Source organism: Parasteatoda tepidariorum, chromosome 11 (genome assembly GCF_982258835.1).
Source record: "Parasteatoda tepidariorum strain Cologne lab strain chromosome 11, Ptep-v5.0, whole genome shotgun sequence".
NCBI lineage: Eukaryota > Metazoa > Arthropoda > Arachnida > Araneae > Theridiidae > Parasteatoda > Parasteatoda tepidariorum.
Window position 1 is genome coordinate 8,964,938 of NC_141765.1, and position 22,929 is coordinate 8,987,866.

General features: G+C 29.0%; 1 protein-coding gene across 3 annotated transcripts in view; it reads left to right on the top strand.

Annotated features, from left to right (window-relative positions):
* The window catches only part of LOC107449384 (large ribosomal subunit protein uL6), a 30,792-nt gene extending 12,657 nt beyond the window's left edge, over nucleotides 1-18,135 (top strand). For all 3 annotated transcript variants that reach the window (XM_087154959.1, XM_087154958.1, XM_087154957.1), the window contains exons 4-5: nucleotides 7,516-7,729; nucleotides 18,006-18,135. In XM_087154959.1, the coding sequence (XP_087011085.1) occupies nucleotides 7,516-7,729; nucleotides 18,006-18,112 (321 nt within the window). In that variant the 3' untranslated portion in view covers nucleotides 18,113-18,135. The remainder of the gene's footprint in view (nucleotides 1-7,515; nucleotides 7,730-18,005) is intronic.
* Nucleotides 18,136-22,929: the final 4,794 nt, after the last annotated feature.

Sequence of the window (22,929 nt, forward strand, 5' to 3'; positions counted from 1 at the left end):
TTCTAGGCAATAAACAATTTTTATGTCCAAAAAGCAAAAAAAAAGCAATTATTTTATTCTCCTTTGAAAAGAAAATTTGAATCGATTTATAAGTTTTTAGAATTTAAATACATGAACTTTTTATCTGATATTATTTAGATTATGCTATTTTTGCTATGTTTATTCGAGGATTTCATACTAAAATCAAATTAACATAACTTATACAAAATTTTAGCTATATACAAAATTTTAGCTATATACAAAATTAGCTATATACAAAATTTTAGGGATAATGATTTTTACAGCTTTAATCGAGTCTCCTAGGCATGAAAGTTTGAAGATAAAAAAAGTGCTTGAAAAATAAAATGTAGATTGTATAGTAATTCTAATGCACATTCACAAGGTTTTCTATAATTTACGATATTTCTTTTTTCTATAACTCAATGAATTGCTGAATGTTTAATGACATTTTAAGAACATTGAAATATTTTATGTTTAAGAATAAGATATTGAAATAATATGTTGCATATTGTATGATTCATTGTTTAAAAAACTGCTTCATTTTGCTAGATATTTACGTTACATGGTTTTCTTTGGATAAAGATGATTAGCAAATAGCATCCACATGTTTCGATACATTCTGAAACTTACGTTCGCAAATTCACCATAAAATGTCGCACAGCATATTCTTCAATTACGATAAGTTACATTTACCACCAAATACTGCTACTATGATTATTTTTGTTTTCTTATATATATATATATATATATATATATATATATATATATATATATATATATATATATATATATATATATATATATATATATCTGATATGATACTCTCTTTTTAAACAGAGCTCGTAAGGCCCTTAAGATACTGAAATGGGGGCACGAAAACTTAAAAGATTTTTTTTTCCTAATGCCTGCCTGTGTTAACATCCGTCAATTCAGGCATCTACAGGCCGACAGATATTTGTGTGGCCTAAGGATTCCTAACGAGCATCGAACATTCTCAAAATTAAGTGTTCATTCACTGGAAAATTTAGTGTTTATTCAATTTAAGAACTGTTCCTTCACTTGGTTATCTTACTACTTATTATTTAAGCCACCTAAAGCTTAAAACAATATTATGTAAGTTATCTAAATTTTTTTTACATAATTTGCATTTAATATCAAATATGTTGACATGCATTTAATAACAAATACGTCATTTAGCTAAAATTACAAATTTTGAAATTTTTATGATTTTTTTTTTTAAAGACAAGCTAAGCTTAAGTATTCCATCACTGGTTAGTTTACCCTATAAGATTTTGAGAAATTTACGATGTTGTGAGAGATGCTTAAAAATGTTGACTACGTATTTTTATTAATATTTATAAAATATATATTCGAGAAATTGATGAATATTTTATTCCAAATTTATTCATTCGTATGTATATTATTGAAATTTTATCAGTTATTGAGAAAAAAAAAAACTAAAAAATAATCACATTAAAGAAGCACAATCTGTTGTATAATCATATTCTATCAGAAGCATGCTTTTATAAAACTCCACATTCTCTGAATAAAATGTATTTTATTCAATAAAATGTTTTTTCAAAATTCTTTACTAAATTGCAAATAGAATTTTAGACGACTGAAAAAGAAACATCGTATTTTATAGCTTAAAAAATAAAAATGAAAAGATAAGCAAACGATTATTAGCGAAAAAAATATGAATGACATTTTATGCTAAGCGCGCGAAGTCAAGTTCCTCGCAAGTTTATCACATTTTAATATTAATCGCCTCATTTAATCATTTCTTCATTGTCGCCAAATTATTTTTTTAAAAATAATTAATTTTAATTTTTCTCAGCTTCTAATAAATAAAAACAGTTGAAACTTTAGATTTTTCAATTGAAAAATATGTAGATTAATATGGTATAAAAAAATTCATACCTTATAATTCAAAAATTTTTCATCCTTAATTTAATTAAATAATAAAAATAATTAACAATTATTAAAAATTATATTTTTCATGAAATTATCTTTGGGTAAATGAGTTTTATGACTGGGTGAAATTTTCTTCGAATTGCTTTATTAGTTTTTAAAATATGACTAAAAACGTAAAAAGTGAAATTAACATTAAGGGGTACGAACTTTGGATCGCTCTCCTGACCAAACTATGGGGACCATATTTCCCAGATTGCGGCTACCCCCTATATTTTGAAGGTTAAGAATCCAAATATGTAAAAAAAAATGTGTTTATTCAGAGAAAGTAAGTTTTTGTGTCTGATTTCGTAATTTAATTACTAGTTAGCAATAATTAATTAGCATATTTGAGATCACCCCCATGAATCATTAAGATTGACACTCAGTTCGTGAAAATCCGATCATTAGAACGAAAGTTATTCATGGTGATTCGTTTTTTTTTTTTTTTTTTTTTTTTTGCGGACTGTACACATCCTACACTTTATAAGAGAGGAAAAAAACATGAACCTGGAAATTTTAAGATTTTTACCTGAAAAACCTGAAAAAATCAGGGAAATTTGAAATCTGATTTGAGAGGCCACCCTGTAATTCTTTTTATTAAATATGCTCCAAATCTTCGTTTCGCTGCTCCAAAATTGCTTTTTTGTTGCCCCAAAGCCATGTTTAGCCGCTTGCACCATTGGATATGACTTAGCTGTCAAAATCAAGTAGTTTAAGAAAAACTTAAAAAAGAATAAAAATTGAATTGCAAGAGTTAGAAGAAGTAAAATAACAGCAAATAAGTTTACATGTTATAAGCAAACATAATTAATAATTTACTGTTTTTTTTTTTTAAATATAAAATGCCTTAGATTTTCTTATGTATTCTAATTTTAAAATATAAGATTGGTAGGTTTTTATATCAATCCTTAACATCTGTACTTTAACAAGATTTATTAAAATATTCGAAACTGGAAAAGGTATTTATGTGTAAAGGTGAAAATTTATTTTTCTTGACGAATTTTGGCAAAGTCAAAATTTATTTCAAAAGGGATAGAAAAATAATTCAAAATATACATTTTTGCAAGTTCCTTATAATAACTGCTTTTTAATTTAAAAAAAAACTATCTTTTACACAAAGTTTTAAAATTTTTGATAAGTCCTTAAGATTTTGGACTCCTTGGATTTCTTCTTCTGATCTCTGTATGAACCGTGGTACCCATCTTCATGGTTAGAGAAAACTATGAAACTTATTATATTATTTCTTTCTTTAATTCTGTTCAGAACAGAATAATGCATTATAATTGCTAAGCTATAAGAGTCTCACTGTAATTTTCCAAAAATGAAGTCATTAAAAATAAAAAGGATACATCATATACTTTTTGCGGTTGATTCATGCACAAAAGTGATTTCTGATTCATGTCGCTCAGTATCATGTATTAGACCCATCTTCATATTTAGAGACAAGAAACTAAGATAGTCTTTGACGGTGAACAGTAGTGTGTTTGATTTATTGTGTGGGATAAAATCTTCACAAGTTAAATCATAATATTGTTACATAGTATGGTTTTATTTATGCAAAGAAACCATATTGCATGATAGTTTACCCTGTCCCAATTAGTAATTTGTACTGAAAAGTTTGGTCATTACTTAAAGAAATGCAACCTGTGAGAAAGTATACAGCCATGCTATAAAGTTTCAGATCCAAACCAAAAAAGTTATTTTTATCAAACATTTTTAACATATGCTAAATTACATTGTTGATGTAGATATACTTGTACATATTTAAGTAGGGAAGTAAGGGATTGGAAAATTCAAAATAAATTACATATAGTATCTTTGGTCATTTTTGGTTTTGTTTGGACAGTTTTTCCATTTTGTTCTGTTTCCCACTTTCTTCCAGTGTCTTAAAAGCAGGCCTGGACTGGCAAGTAGGCAGACCGGGCAAATGCCCGGTGGGCCTGTCTGACCTGAGGGCCGGTTGGGCCGAGCGAGAAGCGCAAATTTTTTTTATACATTGCATGAATTTCAAAACATATTGTGCAAATAATAATATTAAATAACATACATATGATATATGTAGTAATAATATTGTTTTAATATACAGGGTGATTCAGACCATGCGTGCCACCCATTTTTTTCGAGGATGGAGCAAATAATTGATTTGAAATGAAAAATCTAATAACTGGATCTACCCCAAGGAATTCAATAGTGATATTGTTAATTCCCGGAAGTACCGGAATTTGATATATTAAATGGAATTACAATTTTGATATATTAAATGGAAACCTATATCTTATTTGGCATCACTGGAGAGGGTTTTCGAAAAAAGTATCTTTTACTTGAAATTTTTTTTTATATCTCTTACTTCTCTTTTTTTTTATATCTCAAGATAATAGATACAAAAAAATTCTGATTATTTACTTCAATTTATCATTTTTTACTTCAATTTATCATTTTTACCAAAAATAATTAACTTAAATTATTAAAATAGCTTCAATTTTTATAAAACATGGGAAGAAAAGCACAAATGTGTTTTAATAAAGGTATAAGACATTATGACGAAAAAAATTTTTTTAGTGAATATGTCAAAATCTATTTAATATGTATTTTTTCTTATCTATTATCTTGAAAATAGAAAAAGATATTAAAAAATATTTGAAGTAAAAGTTATTTCTTTTCAAAAACTCTCTCCATTGATGCCAAATAAGATATAGGTTTCTATTTAAAAAAGTCAAAGTTGTGTTCAAATTCCGGTACTTCCGGCTACTTGCGGGAATTAACAATATCACTATTGAATTCCTTGTGGTCGATTCGCTGTTATAGAGTGTAAATCTTCAACCAAACAGAATGTTTTCTTTAGTGGATTCAATTTTAAAGTCTTGTAATATAGATATAACAAAGTGCATCGGTAATTCAACTGACGGGGCTGCAAATATGCAAGGTGAATATAAAGGATTTTCTTCATGGCTTTCCAAAGAGTCCCCTGGTCAAATTCATGTTTGGTGTTATGCACATGTCTTAAATTTAGTTTTAGGAGATACCACGGAGACACTAATTGAAAGTGCATCGTTTTTCAGCCTACTAAATAGGGTCACAGTATTTTTGCGTGAATCATTCCAACGCATGAACATCTGGGAACAAAGTAGCGAGCACGGAAAAGCATGTTGGAGAAGCATGTTGGTGGTCCAAAAATTCTGCATTAAATAAAATTTTTGGTTTATTTTCAAACTCAGATTCAACTATAAAGCCGTTATATGTCACATTGATTACAAGCTTAGAAACTTTACAGCAAAATTCAAATTTCAAGCCTGATATCCTTGAAAGGCAAAACTATTTTTGGAATCATTTTGCAAATATGAAACAGTAGTCACTGCCAAAATATTCTCAAGAATATTTGAATTAACTATATTTGCAAACCTCTGGTTTAGACATCTTAAAAGCTTTTGAAATGGTATCACAAACGTGTTCAGAACTAAAAGAATAGTGAGAGATTTTGAAGGTGTACAAAAAGTTACAGATGATTTTATTATTCGTGCAAATAAGGAATTAGAAGTAACTGAAACTGAAATAGAAATTCAAACAAAAGTTTCCACAAAAAAGAGTGAAGAAAAGAAAATTGATGCCGGGTGAGATAGCGCCGAATGAAACAGTTTTTGATGCTGAAACCACTGCATTTAAGATAAACGTCCATAACATTATTTTCAGCATAGTTGTAGTGTCAATGGAACGCCGGTTTCCCGCAAATGGAAAATTGTACGCCGATTTTTCCTATCTAGATCCGAAATATTTCCCTGAAAGGTGTCTTAACAAGCTTCAATCAGGCGAACTAAATGAGTTAAGCAAACTCTTGCTAAAATTTGACGAAACAGCTATAGGTGAAAATTTGTGGATTGAACTAAGAAATTTAGCTTTACATTGGGAAAAACTGAAAAATTCAGACTTAGAAGATTATAAAATAATCAGACAAGACCATTCAAATGAAGATAATAACGAGTTTACTTTGGAAACAGAAGAAGAAGACACGCAGTGCGTGCAAAAATTGTGTTATTTGTTGCTACAAGATATTACAGAGATTCAATTTATTGACCAATTCTTACAATTTAATTGGTCCAGCATTAAAATTTTTACTAACATTGTCAATAAGTCAGGTGGCTTGGGAAATATCATTCTCCCCATTAAAAGTAATTAAAAATCGAATGAGGAGTGCTTTATCTTCGGATAATTTGAATGCTCTCATGGTAATGGCAATAGAAAAAGATCTATTAATGAAATTAGATAGCGACAACATAATCGATAAAGTGGCAGAAAATAGTTAGCTTCTTCAAAAGTCATTAAATTAAATTTTAATTTAATAACTTTTGAAGAACATTAAATCTATTTTTAAAAAAATGTTTGTATAAATTATTCATGTATGTGTAGTATAATATGTGTATGTGTAAATATTTTTATTTACTCTTCATCTTTCACCTTTTTGATTTTATCAACCTGTTTCCTCATAAGAACCATGCATTTTAAACTGAAATATATTCTATAAAGAATTATTAAGCAATTTTTATCTACTTTCTTACTTCAATAAATTAACTTGCGTGTATGAAAATTTATAAGTAAAAAATGCCTAAAAATGATACATTAGGAGTCGCGTACGCAGTGTTTATCTGAAGTAGAGGGCCGATATCTCTAAAATGCCCGGACCGATTTTAGATCCCAGTCCGGGCCTGCTTGAAAGTAATAAGTTTCTTTCGGAAAAATCCCTAACCTTGCTGTGGTCACCAAAAATCTCTGTCTCTTTGAATTTCTGAGGCTGGCTGGTGTAATTTAGCTATTACTGCTAAGTCTTAAAATAGCACCTACTTATACCTGAACTATCTCTCACATGTGATTCATTGCTGATCCAGTTCATTTAATGAGTTAAGGGGTCTTATGGCTGTCACACTTTAGTGGTGCCTTGATTTGATTGATAAGATCATTAAAATTATAATTAAATTACAAGGGTAATGTAGGGTATATGCTAAATAAGAAATCCTCCTTTTAAAATATAGATAATTTGATTTGATCAAAATAAATATTTTTACCACTATAGTTATTTTAACTTTCTCATATATATTTCAAATGAACCAAAACCTATTGCAGCTTTCATGCTTTTTGATGAAATTAGGTAGAATTCAGCAAAATATACTACTCCTGAAGTGAAACTGAGTTTTAATAGCCATTAGCATTTACTTTTTTTAAAAATATGATTATGATGCATTTATTTAAGAGCATTTTTATTTCTAAATCAATATTTACGTATGTTTTTTAGTGAAATTAATAATCAAAACGTGTTCTTTTGTATGTATTATAGTAAGAAAACAATCAAACAAAATAGATAAATTATGCTTCATATTTAATTTATATGAATCCAGTGTATATAAAATGCATCAAAATTTTCAGTGAAATAAATTTAATGGTTTGGTTTTAGAGCCTTTTTAAAAGGAAGCTTGATTTTATACCAACTTTTACCCCCACCTGACCCTATAAATTAATGCATTAGTTTGTGATATTAGATAAAAATGAGTCTGAAATTTCTTGATGCAATTTTAGGGTTATCAATACAAAATGAGATCAGTATATGCTCATTTCCCAATCAATGTTACAACGTCTAAAGATGGATCAATGGTTGAAATTAGAAATTTCTTGGGTGAGAAAATTGTAAGAAGAGTGGAAATGCAACCTGGTGTAACTTGTCAAAATTCTTCCCAGCAAAAAGATGAATTAATTCTTCAAGGAAATGATATTGAATTAGTTTCTCGATCAGGTAAATTTTATATTTTGATTAATTCATGTGCATTGTGTTTTATCTATTGCTACTCTTAATGATGGGATTTATTTGATAAGTTCATATTGAAAAATTTTTTATGTATAAACTTTTAATTGTACAGTGCCCGCCGCTAATAAAATCAGCCGCTTTATAAAATCAAATCGGCGAGAACCGAATCGTTACAATATTAATACATGTTAAAAACATCCTTTAATAAAATCAATGCCGCCGCTTTTTAAAATCAAAGGTGCAATATTTCAGCTTTTTTTTTTGTTCTTATTTATAAAATATTATTTTTTCGAAGTTTAAAGATTTTTTTAGAAGAGGCAACAGTTACTCACAATCCTGTGAAACAGGTGTGGTTAGCACTTTCCTGCGATATACATAGTGTAAGAGTTAAGGAAAAATGTGGGTGGTAAGCGGCGAGTTCATAGAAATCAATGTTAATTCCTTGACTTGAATGAAGTTTGGAGAAACCTATCTCACTCAACAGGGGGTCGAATTCTTATCTTAATTTTAATTAAATGAACCATAGAAGGGAGAGAAGCTTCTTTTGTTATCTATCTTAACAGAGAACATGAATAGATTTCCAAAAACTGTCTGTGCGCATGTTCCATATTATTTAAGTCGTTTGAGTAAATTAAAGTTAGAGCACATATCATTTTTAAGTTCGTTTAGTGTTAAATTTTATCAGCATGCCGAAAAGGAAGGATATGAGTCTTAAAGATAAATTCGAAGTGTCGCAAAACTATGATAAGCTTCCTAAATGTAGTCAACATGAAGCTTCAATGGAGATGGAGATAGGGCTCATAACTGTTTCGAAGAAATGATCAGCAATGAAGAAAATGAAATGGACGAGAATTTTTCACGTTACGTAACTATTGGAGGAATCAGACTCAGAAGATGAAATGAACTCATCAGTGCCATCTTTAATGGAAGTCAGAAAAACACTTAATGTATTGCGGCAAGCTTTAAAACAAAGAGGAGGAATATCGAAAACTATAAGAACTTCTATAAACTTTCAAATGGTGTTGAAAAGTTAATTTTAAATACTGCAACTCAAGCAACCATTGATCGGTTTTTTGCAAAACTTTTGTAAATTTAATCTTATGTTGGGTTTTACTTTATTAAAATAATTAAATTAGTTAAAATAAAGCATTAATGTGGTCATTATTTCAAATTTTAAAGTGTGTGCATTTAGAATCGATCGTAAAAATTATTTTTTTTTTCAAATGTTGAATCGCCTCTTAATAAAATCAGCCGCTTAATAAAATCAAAAGAGCATAACACGAAAGTGATTTTAATAAACGGCGGGCACTGTAGTAACATAGATTTAAAGATTTTCTATTTTCGTTTATTATTTCAAGAGAACTTCAGCATGCTTCTTAATGCACTGCTTCTTAAATATGTATTTAATTCTATGTACTGGTTCACTTGATTTATCATAAGCATATTCCATGTCACAATATGCGATTGATCAGCTTAAAATTTAGTATGCTTGTGGATATGCTTGGGCTTTAGAATTATTACTACAAAGTTCCAAATTTGTTTTTTTATACTATTTTATTAAGACTTGAGAGTTGTAAACTTGAGTAATAGCTTTTTGACATATTTGATTCACTATAATTTCATGGTAATGGTCTGTCAATTTTTCAGCCTTTTACACGTGACTTATTGGAGCGTAAAATTACGGCACTAATATTTAGAATCTTTTTTTTTTTACATGCTCAATTCCATCGTCATAGCTGCCAACTCGTCCAGTTTATCCGTAAGATTTCCTGTTTTAACTGTTCTTCGGTTTTTAATTAATATTTCAGATTTTTCTACTTTTTTATCGCTGAGTTTGTCGCTACTGCACTACTACTTGCTTCAAAAACGAAGCGTGTCTGAAGCCAATCAAATTCCTCCTAATGTTCCTAGCACGTGATCGGCCAAGTGTACAAAGCCTACAAGCGCTTAAACTGGAACATTAGGTCGAGATCAGGGGACTTACTCAGTTAAGATCAGGGGAAAAGCATATTGCTCGACAACCTATTGCTAATATTTTGGCAACTATTTTTTGCAGGGTTCGCCAAGTGAAATTTTTTTTTTTTTACTAGGTGATACATTAACAAATTTAAACAGTTTTATTTTCTGGCTTTAAAAAACAAGCTAAAACTTTTTTATGCGAGAGCTTTTTAAAGTTATTTATCTAAAAATGATATCATTTTCCTAGATTTAATTAGTTGTAAAAAAAAAATGGGACAAGTAACGAATACTCTTTATAATTATGCTTAATTCCACTTTCTACTAATCTTATTATAAAAACACAAAGGACCATTAAATATTTATTTCCGTTTTTATTAAAGTCAAAAGTAAGATGAAATTTTAGTTTTTACTGATTATAAATATCTACTGAATATAATTTTATAGTAAGTAATATATATATATATGTTTAATAAATATAGTAAATATATGTGTGTGAAAACAAAAAGATTAATAAACTTGTTCCTTTTATATTATTACATTTATATTTTATAATGCTTGAGTTCAAAATTGTGAAACATTATGTACATAACAATTAAGAAGATTCAAATATGTATTAGTGATAATGCATTGTTTAAACTTAATATAAAATGTATAAAAAAAATTAAAATAGCTTTTTGGATTTATTTCTATTTTTAAGCTTATACAACACTTTTTAATAAATGAATATTTACACAGTAAAACTTTAAGTTTGTGAGCACTAAATGAAGAACCCCAATTTCTCCTGAGTTTTTTAAACCCTGATTTTTTTTTAATCGCTTGCTTTGGGAGAAAAGAGTTAATATCTGGTGGACAAGCTGCAACCGCAAAAAACACTGCGAAAGATTTCAATTTTCATCTTAAAGGCTGCACTGCCGCCAAAGCCGCACTTTCGTTTTTTCCGATCAATTATCGATGTTTATCAGATATCACATGTGTGAAAATACACTTAAAATATAATAATCTTTAAAACATAAACTCTATACTTAAAAATAGTCATTGATAAATCTTTTTTTATGAATACCCTTATTATAAAAAAAAAGAAGAATTGAGAATGATACTTACTTACAGAAGAAGCATGTATAACCAATCAAAATCGTAAGTTGAGAATGTGTATGCGATGAAAAATAAACTGATCACGCAATAAAAATAAATCAACCATTTTTTTATTTACTTCTCAAATATTTCTGATTATATATTTATTCAAAATCATTGAAATCATATTCTTCACTGTCAGAACAAAACAAACGGTTGTAAATCATCTAGTTTATTTTCTATGTCATCATCCGACTTCAAGGAAGGAACATCTTTCACGCAAAAGCGTGTAGTGGTAAGGTAAGAGAAAGAGAAGGGAATGTATGAAGACCTGTAGAACAGGTAGGGCAGACAAACTGAAGAACGTGAAGACAGCAGTGGAATATGTGGAAATACAAACGGCACCCCTTCCCACACTAGGTCATCTTATTCCAGGTGCATCATGTGTAACCGCAGCCTTCGAAATGTAGATTCTCCAATGACCTTCAATTTTCAGTAAAGGAAATGAATAGTTAAAAAGAAAATGAATTTGCTAAAAAGAAAATTAATGGTCACTGCAGTCATAGGAGGGGCGACACTTACGGAAGAATTCTATGATGTCCAAAATATTTATGACATTGACAGCCTAACATAAGTTTAGTGTGAGTAAAAATTAAATTATACACTTCCTCTCCTCTTTGAACTGGGAAATTCGGAAGGAAGAGAAAATGTTTTGTTCTTTCTAGCACAATGACCTGTGTGAGGAAGGGTTAGGAATGACAGCAGAACATATGGAAAATTAAACAAATTGTTCTTTTGATCACTAGTTGTAGACAGGTGTTACGAAACTTTTTTTAGCTGGGTTCGTTCTAGCTTCATAAAAAAGGCTATGATAAATTCTAAAAGGAACAAGTTTCCTCATAATTAAAAAATCATCTTATTGTTTATCATTACAAAAAATTTTAATCTTTTCTAACCAAAACAGTTAAGCATAAAAAAAATCAATTTAAAACTACTTTGTAATAACAGAGCTCATTGCTCTGGAAAAAATCCAGATTTTTCACTAACAGTGATCCGGAAATCGAAGGTCCAGATGTTTAAAAAAATCATTGATCACAGAAGTTTCCGAAAATCAAATTTTCAAGGTGGATCTTAAAAACACAGTTTATTTTATTTGTTTGTAAGGGAGAGCCAGATACTTTATAAGCTTATATTCATGATTAATATTAATTTTTTATCAGTAAATAGTTATTATAATCATAAACTCAAGAAAGGACATATTTGTAAATTAAGTTCATAGATAATGAGAAATAATAAAGTATTGAAAAAGTTTATTTTTGATTTTTAGATGATGTAGAAAATGCTGAGGTAAACGCTAAGAATTTTTTTTCCTACTGAAATTGATTAAACGAAAGACTATGTAAGATATAACAGAATACTTACTTTCAAGAAAAAATAAAATAAATTATGAATTTCAATGGCGAATGAATTTAGTTTCTGAGACAAAAGCAAATGTTCCATTTTATCTTTAATATTTTTTATAAAGTCAGTAGTGGGATTTGTTTTGAAGAATATCGTTTTCTTTTCTTTCTATTTTTTGTTTTTTCTTTCTTTCGAATAAATTTTTTTTTTCTAGTCGATTTTTGACAGTTCTCACATCAGTCAATCGCAGATCAGTGTCAATTTAAAACTCCCATGCTTTTATTTAATGCAGAAGCATATTTTTTCTTTCTTTTTGTTTTTATTTCTATATCTTATATATTGAATGCATTGGCTCGCAAGTGGGACTGAAATTTTTAACCTGCGCTGAAAAATAAAAAAAAAGGAAATACAACTAAAAGTACCTACTGAAATCGGATCGATGCATAGAACAAAGAGTTTATTTTCGAGTTTTGTGACAATTAGAAAATAAAATATTTGTAAGGAAAATATAGATGAGAAGAGAGTTAAAAATAAAGTGTACTAACTTTAATTATTCTTAAGTTACAAATTGGAACACCATTTGTAGATGACATCATGCTGTTTTTTGTTAATCGAGAACTTCTTTAATTAAACTATATTTTAGTGAGAGAAAAAAACGTTTTCAGAGCAAACATTACGAAATAAGTTCGTAATTTCGGAAAATTTTCGGTAAACATCTGTTTTTGAATTAATCCGCCGTAATCGAAAAATTATCACGTATGGCCTGGGATAAATGAATAATAAGATAATTGTTTTTGTATTCTTAATACTTAGACGAATTAAGGAATTGGATAACTTGCGATTTCACAAATTTTTTTTTTTTAATTACTTAATATTTTTTTTCTACACCAAAATTTGGATTTTCGACAGTAATTTTTAAAACAAAAAGTTTTACGTTAAAATATTTAAGAACATGATTGATGGAACACTTATAATTTTACATGTATGTTAATTCAATACTACATATTTATCCTTATGCCAAAATTTTGGGTGATTTTTGACAGTTTTCTAAAGTTTATTTTTTTTTTTTGACACAATGATTTAAGCCATCAATTGTCAAAAACTTGCCAACCCTGCTTAAAAGGTGCTTATTTTTTGTTGAAAAATTTGGCTATGCACCCTGTTATTTGATGTTGGGTGCATATTTCAAATCTAAAGTATGTATTACTTTTTGGTGCACTTGCTATGCACCTTAAAGTTACGCACGTCGAAAACAAAGCTTTTTCTGCCATTCATTTTTGGTTATCTCTACATAGTTTTTAAAAATCTGACATTTTTATTACAATGTACGCGCCGTGCCTAACATTTTCAAGGACAAAACTATACTAATTTTAAAATTGATTTATAGAGCATGCAAACTTATCAGAGAAGTAAACTGTTTATCTTCAAAAATTAAAATTTTTTTTCATGAAAGAAAAAATTTTGAGCTCTTTAGTGTGTAATTCTTTTGTGTAATATGTCATTTTTTGCTGATGGGTGCTTTTTTTCTTCAAGATAGTGATTTTTTTTATTACTTCTGACTCTTCCCTTAAATTGAACACTAACTATTTTATTTTGTGTTAAAACATTAAATCCATCATCAAAGTAAGTAGAAAGACATCAGTACTTCGGGACTCAGTGGCTTAGGTCCAGCACACATCTCCGGGTGAGAGCTGAAATCCAAGTGGCATACTGATCGACGGTGAGCTGGTTTTTATCCTTCTTGAGTGTAGGTGCGCACAGTCCGGGAAAGCTGATTTGCATCATGAAAGATCAGTTTCTTCCAGCCGCATTGCATTTTAATGAAGATGACGTTTGATGTGATGAGTCTTTGATGACGCCACATTAGTTTGGAAATAGGTCCATGGAAGTAAAAAAATTAAAAACATTCTAATGTAGCAAAATGACAACAGTTCAGTAGTGAAAAGTGTTGATGATAAAATAGTCACATTCACAATATCTTGAGAAACAAAAAGCAGCTTGAAGTAGCTGATATTGCAAAGCTGGTGAAATCTGCTGCTGACTCTAGTGAGAAGGCGAGCTTCTTATTATTAAATCAAATGCTTTGAGAAGAAGTGAACAGAAGAGAGCTAACTTGAAAGGACTTGCAAACAGCATATATAAAAAGGCAATGATGAGATTGATTGGTTTTTTCTCTTGTCTAACATATTTTTGAAAAATTTGAATAACTTACATTTTAAAAGATAATAATTTACTTACATTTTTTGTGAAAGAATTCTGTCGTATACTTATATGTATTTCGTATGTCGTATACGAAAAATATATTTTTAAAAGAACCGGCAGTCCAAGTTACAACATGGTGACATTCCTTGGATAACACTTATTTTGAATTATTGTTACGTATTTCAAGTAACATAAAAGATTTTACATTTTGTGAAAGGCATAGTTCATAGAGAAATATATTTATGCTAACTAGCTTTGTTGCCCATATTTTAGACAAGTCCACTATATGCAGGGTGCGTACTGACTCCTTGGAAATAAAAGTCTCCCAGGAGTACTTGGAACAACTTATATTTCCAAATTAGTCCTTAGATAACTCCTTAGATTATTGCTTTGCATAGATGAACTTGCTAAGTCCGCTGATGAATTTGCTGTCGTAGCTGGGTAACTAAATGATATGCAGTGGTGCAAGTGCTGCACCGATCCACGCCAGTTGTGGAAACCTGCTCCCACATGCTCCAAATTGAAGTAGTTGGCTTAAATTGCTCCAAAAAGGATATTTTGCGGCAACCAAGCTACTGCCATGTGGGTTGCTCAGGATTCAGTGGGAAGGATTCTTGCACTTTCATGTGCAACTCTGCTTTATTTTGCAAGATATTCTCAATTTCAGGCTTCATTTTCCACTCTCTGAAATGTAACCGAAACTTGTCGAATTTTCGGGGACCAACTAAACATTGCCAAATTTTAATGGCAAGAGAAAATTCTATTTCTCTTGTTTATTTCATAGTTATTGAAGTGCTATCAACTTCGTCAATGGCAAGCTAATGGCCTTCATGCGCTGTTCTATTTATAGATTAGTACCATGATCTTTGAATTAATTTGAGGAACCATTCACTAAGTACATATTTTCATGTTGATCCTCAGCAGTCAAGAATCACAAAGCTTCATAACCTCAAAATTTCCATCTCCCCTTTATTCATTTAATTTAATAAAGATGAAAATTAATTGAGTTTCTTAAATGTAATTTTTTTATCTGAAGGACCATCCACTAAATCATATTGTATTTAAACATTGATTTTACTTAATTGATTTTTTTTTTAAATAATATTTTTCTGTTTTTTACTTATTGCATTTTATTATTGTATTATTACTTTCAAAATTTTCGGTGCTCTTAATTTGTTCAAGGAAAAACTTAATAATATTTAGAGGCAAGCATGAAGAGAGGGGCTTTCAATATTTTAAATGCAGCAAAAAATCTTAGGTTTTTCAGATTTGTCATTCAAAAATACTTTAATTCATCTCTTGATTTAAAATCTTTGATCTTTAAATGATCTTTGATTTAAAACAATCGATATAAAAAAATTTTTAATTGTCACATATTTGTGAAATATTATGAGTGTAGGGACAATATAATTATTTACTTCTGACAAATTTTTTTAGCTTCAATACTCATTGAATTTGCATTTAAAAATTATTAAATTTTTTTTAATCATTTCATTAGTGAAATACTGTACTTGGTAAAGTTTTAAAGAAAAATGCACTCGATAACCTTAAATAATAGTTAAATTAGAGTCTTGAATTACCTTTTACAGAATTAAATAAAGTAATTATTAATTTAGGAAATAGTATGAGCCACGCTGTATTGAATTTATTAAAATTGCTTTTGTCAAAAGCTCTTTTTTTTTAAAGAAATATTTTGGCTATATTAAATTAATTTTTAGGTCTTTTCCAAACTGAGACACCATTGATTCACTTGCTGTATGATGAAATGATGTCTCTAGTTAAGGCATTGTTAGGGCGTTTTTTTTAAAGAGTTCTTCTTTTCTTAGTTTGTCAGGAAAGCACTTAAAATCATTCGATGTAGAAAACGCAGATATTTGGCAAAATTCAAATTTAATAGATGTTGGACTAGATACCACAAATGTGATGACATCCTTATCTTCAGAAAAAAATTCATGTATTTAGGTGCCAGGTCTATGGCATGTGCAAAAAAGTTATTAAAAGCATTGTCTCTTGAAAATAGGTTGCTGTTCCATCTTAAAGTGTTGCATCCTATAATGAGAATGGAAGACACTTCTATTAAGGCATCTTTGTTCCTAGATGAATGGACAAGGTTACATAGAAAACCAGAAGGTTATTCTTCTGACTGAAATGAATATGCACCAATTGATATGTTTTGGAAAAACTATTTTGTGAAGAAAGAAAATTTGAGAAATATCAAATATCCTCTTTTAGCAAAGCTTTTTAAATCTCTTTTGTGCATACCACATGGGAATGCCGATGTTGAAAGAAGTTTTAGTGTGAACGAAAAGCTACTTGACACTAGGGCAAGTTTAAATTCGCATAGTGTTAATGATTTGAGACAAGTTGTGTCAAATATCAACAAAATAGGGGGTTTAAATAACTTTAAAGTTGACAAAGATATGATTAAAGTGGCTCATGTAGCATTTAAAAATTATTCTGCTCGATTAGAGGTTGAGAAAAAGGAATGTGAAAACACTGAAACTTAGGAAAGCAAATTGAAAGCTGCTGAAATTGATTTGCAAAAAAAATTGAAGGCTTCTCAGAATCTCTTAGCCACAGCTGAAAAAAATATTAAAGATGGGTTGAATAATAAAGACATGTTGAGTATAGAAATCGGACAGATCCTCTTATCTGAGGAAAAGTCGAGGATAGCAGAATATTTAACAGCATTTTAAGATACCAAATAGAAACTTAATTTTTTAATGCTGGGACCTTCATGAAAATGAAAAAAAAAAAGACATGTTATTAATGAACAAAACTGAAAATTCTTGTTATTACATTCTTGTTTTAATTCTTTTATTACATATGCTCCAAATCTTCGTTTCGCTGCTGCAAAATTGCTTTTTTGTTGCTCCAAAGCCATGTTTAGCCACTTGCACCACTGGATATGACTTAGCAGTCAAAATCTAGCAGTTTAAGAAAACTTTTAAAAGAATAAAAATTGAATTGCAAGAGTTAGAAGAAGAAAAATAACGGCAAATAATTTTACATGTTACTAGCAAACTTGATTAATAATTTGCTGTGATTTTTTATAATTTTTTGGTATAAAATGCCTTAGATTTTTCTTATGTATTCAAATTTAAAAATATAAGATTGGTAGGTTTTTATGTCAATCCTTAACGTCTGTACTTTAACAAGATTTATTAAAATATTTGAAAATGTATTATGTGTCTAAGTGATAACTTAATTTATTTTTCTTGACGAAGTTTGACAAAGTCAAAATTTATTTCAAAGGGGATAGAAATTAAAATTAAAATATGCATTTTTGCAAGTTCCTTATAATAACTGCTTTTAAATTTTTTTTTAAAAAAACTATCTTTTACACAGAGTTCTTAAATTTTTGATAAGTTCTTAAAATTTTGGACTCCTTGGATTTCTTCTTCTGATCTCTGTATGAACCCTGACTGTATGATAATGAGACCATTCTTCAGTGCAGTATGCATAAACTTTTTTTTAAATTTTGATAAATTTACCGAAAATATTTTTCTTTAAAAAATAGTATCTTTAAAGAAATTCCTTTTGGTTCTTATCAGTTTTCAAATGATAAGTACTTTTATTTTTTAGAATTGTGACATTTCTGTTTTTCTAATGATTGCTTCTTTCTTTCCAGCGGCATTGATCCATCAATCCACACTAGTGAAGAAAAAAGACATAAGAAAATTTTTAGATGGTATTTATGTGTCAGAAAAAACTACTGTTGTTCAAGCTGAAAATTAAATAAAATAGTTTGAAAAACTTAAGCCTATTCTCATAATAAATTGAGCTATTTACTTTAAAAAATAATTTTAAGATCTTTCCAGCTCTTATATTACAACATACTTATCTCAGAGGTAGAACTCCTCCTATATTTCGTATAGGTCCTTTATCTTATAAAAAGGTGAAAGAGCATCCTTCTTATAATAATTTACTATTTTTAGAGGATGGAATAATATTTGTATGTGGAAATAATTTGTTTAAAAAATTTAATTGTTCTCTTTATTCAGTTCTTCAAATAATTTTTATCCCATTAACAGCTCATTATGCTTAGAATTTTATTTCATATACATAGCTGCCAACATTTACTGCATTTTCCAATAGACTGTTTTTGCCAGTTTCTCCTGGTATTTGTATAGTTTATAAAATTCCCTAAAACTGAGTAAGTTATCTAAAATATTCCCTATTGAAATAGAATTTTGCACAGTTTATTGCTTGCTTGAATATTTAAATAAGTAATACTAATCAGAATGAAGCAAGTCTCATTTATGGAAATCAGCTTAAAACGTTTTTTTGTTCTGAAATGTTCAGCTCAGCTTATTTTTATTCAGAACTCTTTTTTTTTAAATTAATTGAGAAATCTTTATATTATCTTTGAATGAAATGCCTATTAATATTCAAATTATGTGTAAACATAATAACATTTCAAATTTATTTAATTATAACAAGAAAATGTTGCAAACCTTTTACGGTTTTAAGTTAAATGAAGTTTTTGTATTTTGATGACAAAAAATATCTAAAATTCCTTGTATATCAAATATTTAGTATAGTATGCAATAATATTATGAAATTTCTATTTTGTAAAATCTACTGGAATTTTTCGTATCCATATATATAAATTCCTTTCAATTGTAATTTTTTAAATTTTGAAAGTTTCTTTAATTGGGTTACTGTGCAAAGTTCGACTTTTTTCCCTGTAAAACTGTTGGGGGCATCTTTGTATAAATGTGTGCGGACATTGGTTTCAGCAGTGGAAGATCCTGTAATCTTTCCCTCATACTTTCAGGGTTGTTGCATTAGGTCCACACTTTCACCATTTGATTAGAATGTGTCACTTGTTCTCTGTTGTCAATATGTTTATTTGTGCTAGCATTTCATGTCATCAAAAGCAAATTAATTTCAAGTTCTTTTGTAGCAATGTCATCTTGAATTTTTCAATTTCCTTTATTTGTTTAATTTAATAAAGATAAAAATTTCGATTTTTTTTTTTTTTTTACATGTAGCACTGTCCACTAATTGCATTAGAAATTTTAAACTTCTTTCTGTACTTGATTATTTTTTTCTTTTAACCTATTGTATTACTAGGCTTAAAATTTTCAGTGCTCTTAAAGTTATTTTCTGAGACAAGATTTTTAAAAAGTGAAGTTACTCACTATTTCAACACTAAATACAATGAAAAATCTTGTGTTCAGATTTACCTTTCTAAGAAAAAGTATTAATTAATCTCTTAATTAAGTATTAAAACAATTGAAATAAATTCAATTAACTCAGATTTGTTTAACGTTATGAATGTAGAGACCATATAATAATTTACTCCTGACAAATGTCAGCTTCAATAATCATTGTATTTACATTTCAAAATTATTGAATTTTGTAAAATCATTTTATTCAAGAAATACTGAACCAAGTTACACATTTTAATAAACATTGAAAAGGAGCTATTCACTAATTTACATTTGTAATATGAATTTATAAAGGTTTTCTTAGTTTGCCTTATTCTTTACATATCTTTACAAATTCAGTATGATCAATAATATTAATCTTGCTGATTTTTTTTAAAATATACTGTTATAAATAACTCTTATTTAAATCTAAAAAATACAACCAATAACTTTTTTAAATTATAGTTTAATTATAATTTTGAATTAATTTTTTTACATTATCAAAGTAATTATTAATTTTTAAAATAGAATGAGTGGCTCAATATGAAAATATTTAAAATTGTGTTTTAATTAGGGTGACCAGATTTTTTCGGGCAATTCCGGGGACACTCATCTCTACCCCCCCCCCCCCCCCCAATTTAAACGACAGAAAAAAATTTTAAAAAAATTTGATCATTTATCTCAAAAAATAATTTTTTTTTTTTTTCGTTTACATTTTTTTTATAATTTAGTATATAAATTATATCGTTAAAATCGTGATCATAACATTTTTACACAAGTTTAAAATCTGTTAACAAAACAATTGTATTGCTTTTAAAATTATACTATTTCTAAGCACCGTATTTTTCTGAAGCATGAATCTTCTTTAAAATTTCAGGATTTTTTTCGAGTAATTGAGAAAATATGTCACATGAAAAATCAAAATTAATCAGTACAGATAAAACCGTTTTCACTGTATTCACATCCATTCGCGATTTTTCATTAGTCCAATAGTTATTTACGCGCGAAAATACCCGTTCTACAGGCGCATTGATGCTTGGCCAGCACATTGCAAGCTCAACAATTCTTTTGATATTTGTAAATGGTATATTGTTTTTTTGAAAATAATTGTTTATTTCGCGCCATTTGTCTGTTATGTGTACGGATTGGTACCATTTATCGTCTTTTGAATCCAAATAACCTTCAAGATAAGTAAACTCGTCAAATAAATCGTCGGAATCAACATTCAAAATTGCACATTTTGAAGAGAGAGACAGAACTGCCTCGTCGAATTCAGACCGTGAAGGCTTACAATCTAAAAGAAGGCACTTCAAATCAGACATATCATCGTTGTTATCGTTCCAAGCTTCTAAATATGAAATCGCAGCTTCATAGAATTCTTTCGACGTTTCTAAATAAGAATCTTCAGTAATGATATTCTCAGCAATCAATTCAGGTTTTATAACAAGTGGAACAAATTTGGCATTCTTTAGTGCTTTCAATTTAAATATCAAATCCTTGACAACCGTTCCAGATTCAATAACACATTTGTCATCGCTTTCAATTTTCAAGATGCTTTGATTAAAAATTGCAGCATGCGAATGCTCAAAAAACAACCATAACTCGGTTGTTTCACTCTCAAAATAATTCTTCAAGATTTTTGAGCACTTTTTTTCAGACAACATAAATTCGTTAAGAGATAAATAAATTTTAAGAATTCTTTCTGCAGCAGGAAGTAATGTCAACCACCTAACATGAATGTGTCCTAAAATTTTATGATATTCTTGGTCAGCATACTCACAAAATTCTTTCAGTCTTTCAATTCGGACTGTGTAAATTTTAAAATAACTAAAAAGTTTAGATACCATAACTTCAATATCTACAGGCAAACAATCAAAAGCAGTTTTAGCGCCATTATGTATAATATGCGCATTACACCCAAAACCAAAAATATCTCTTCCTAACTCAGTTTGAACTTTAGCATGAACATTTTCTGTTCCTCTTCTTAACAATCCTCCAAAATTAGTGTTAGTATTATCCGCAGACAAACCAGCCATTTTATCCTTCAATTGGAACTCGAATAGTGCGTTTAATATTTCTGAAGATAAAATCTTTACAGTTTCTCCTTTAATTTCGTTTAGTGATACAAGTTTATTATTAATTGGATCTTTAGCACTGTCCCACTGAAAATACCGCACTAAAATAGGAAGTAATTTTACACGATTGAGATTGGAAGTATCGTAAATCTTTCTTCAATTCAAGAAATGCCCACGGAGAAAAAATTGACAGCGATAGCTTCGCATTTTGTTCGGGCACAAGAAAATTTTTTGTCTACAAATTTCTTTTGTAAATTTGAAGTACAGTCCATGCTGCGAAACGATTGGTTGTGACGAATGGTGTGAAATGCAAGCGTTCCTTCATATGTTGCTAAGTCAAACTCTTCTTTGGATGGTTCCAGCTTACGAAAAAACTGACCGATTTCGTTTTTGCTGCCAAAGCTTCTTTGTGTTTAATTGTAAGAATGTGATCTGCTATAGCTGTTCGTCCTCCACTTCCAACTCAAAACGTTGCTCTACACCAGGGGTCCCCAACCTTTTTGTACCTAAGAGCAAATACCAGAATATCGGTCGAGTGGCGGGCACCATTAATTTTTGCAAGATAAATTTATAGTTGGTAGACATAGGAAATAATATACACTGCATGTAATGCACAAAAAATTTTATTTAACATATGAATATAATTAGTATTAATATCCTTGAGTAAAATAAATTATTACGAAATTGCTTGAAAAACATACAAAGTAGAGTTCATATATTCAATTCGCGAGTGGTCAGCTATATTTTGCTTTGTGCTTATATCTGTGGGAATGGAGATCCTTTTCCTGGCGATTTCTATTTTGGTTAGGTTTATCATCCATATTGAGAAAGCAAAACAAATTATATAACGTTTTATGGGAAAATTGAAAACGGAAATATTTTATTGTTGAGCACAAGTAGCGGGCGCACCTAAACCGATCGAAGGGCGCCATGGTGCCCGCGGGCATAGGGTTGGGGACCCCTGCTCTACACATTGTACATTTTACTTTGGAAGAATTATTAGGATTCGGTTCAATAAATGGAAACTCGTTTTTCCAATCATCCAAATAATGACATTTTCTTTTTTTTGTTTATGTTGCCATATTGACATCTATTTTAAAGAAATAAAAATATTTTTCTAAATATCTATTACGATAACAAATTATGAGGTTTTCAAAATGTAGAATAATTAGAATTTATGAAAATTAATTAGTCGTAAGTGATAATAATAATTTCATAAAAAATGGTTTTATACTTTATTGGTTAGATATTTATAAAATGTTTACCTGATTTTAAAATGTTTTAGTTATTTTTCTAAAATAAAGCGGAAATGTAGTAATTGTTG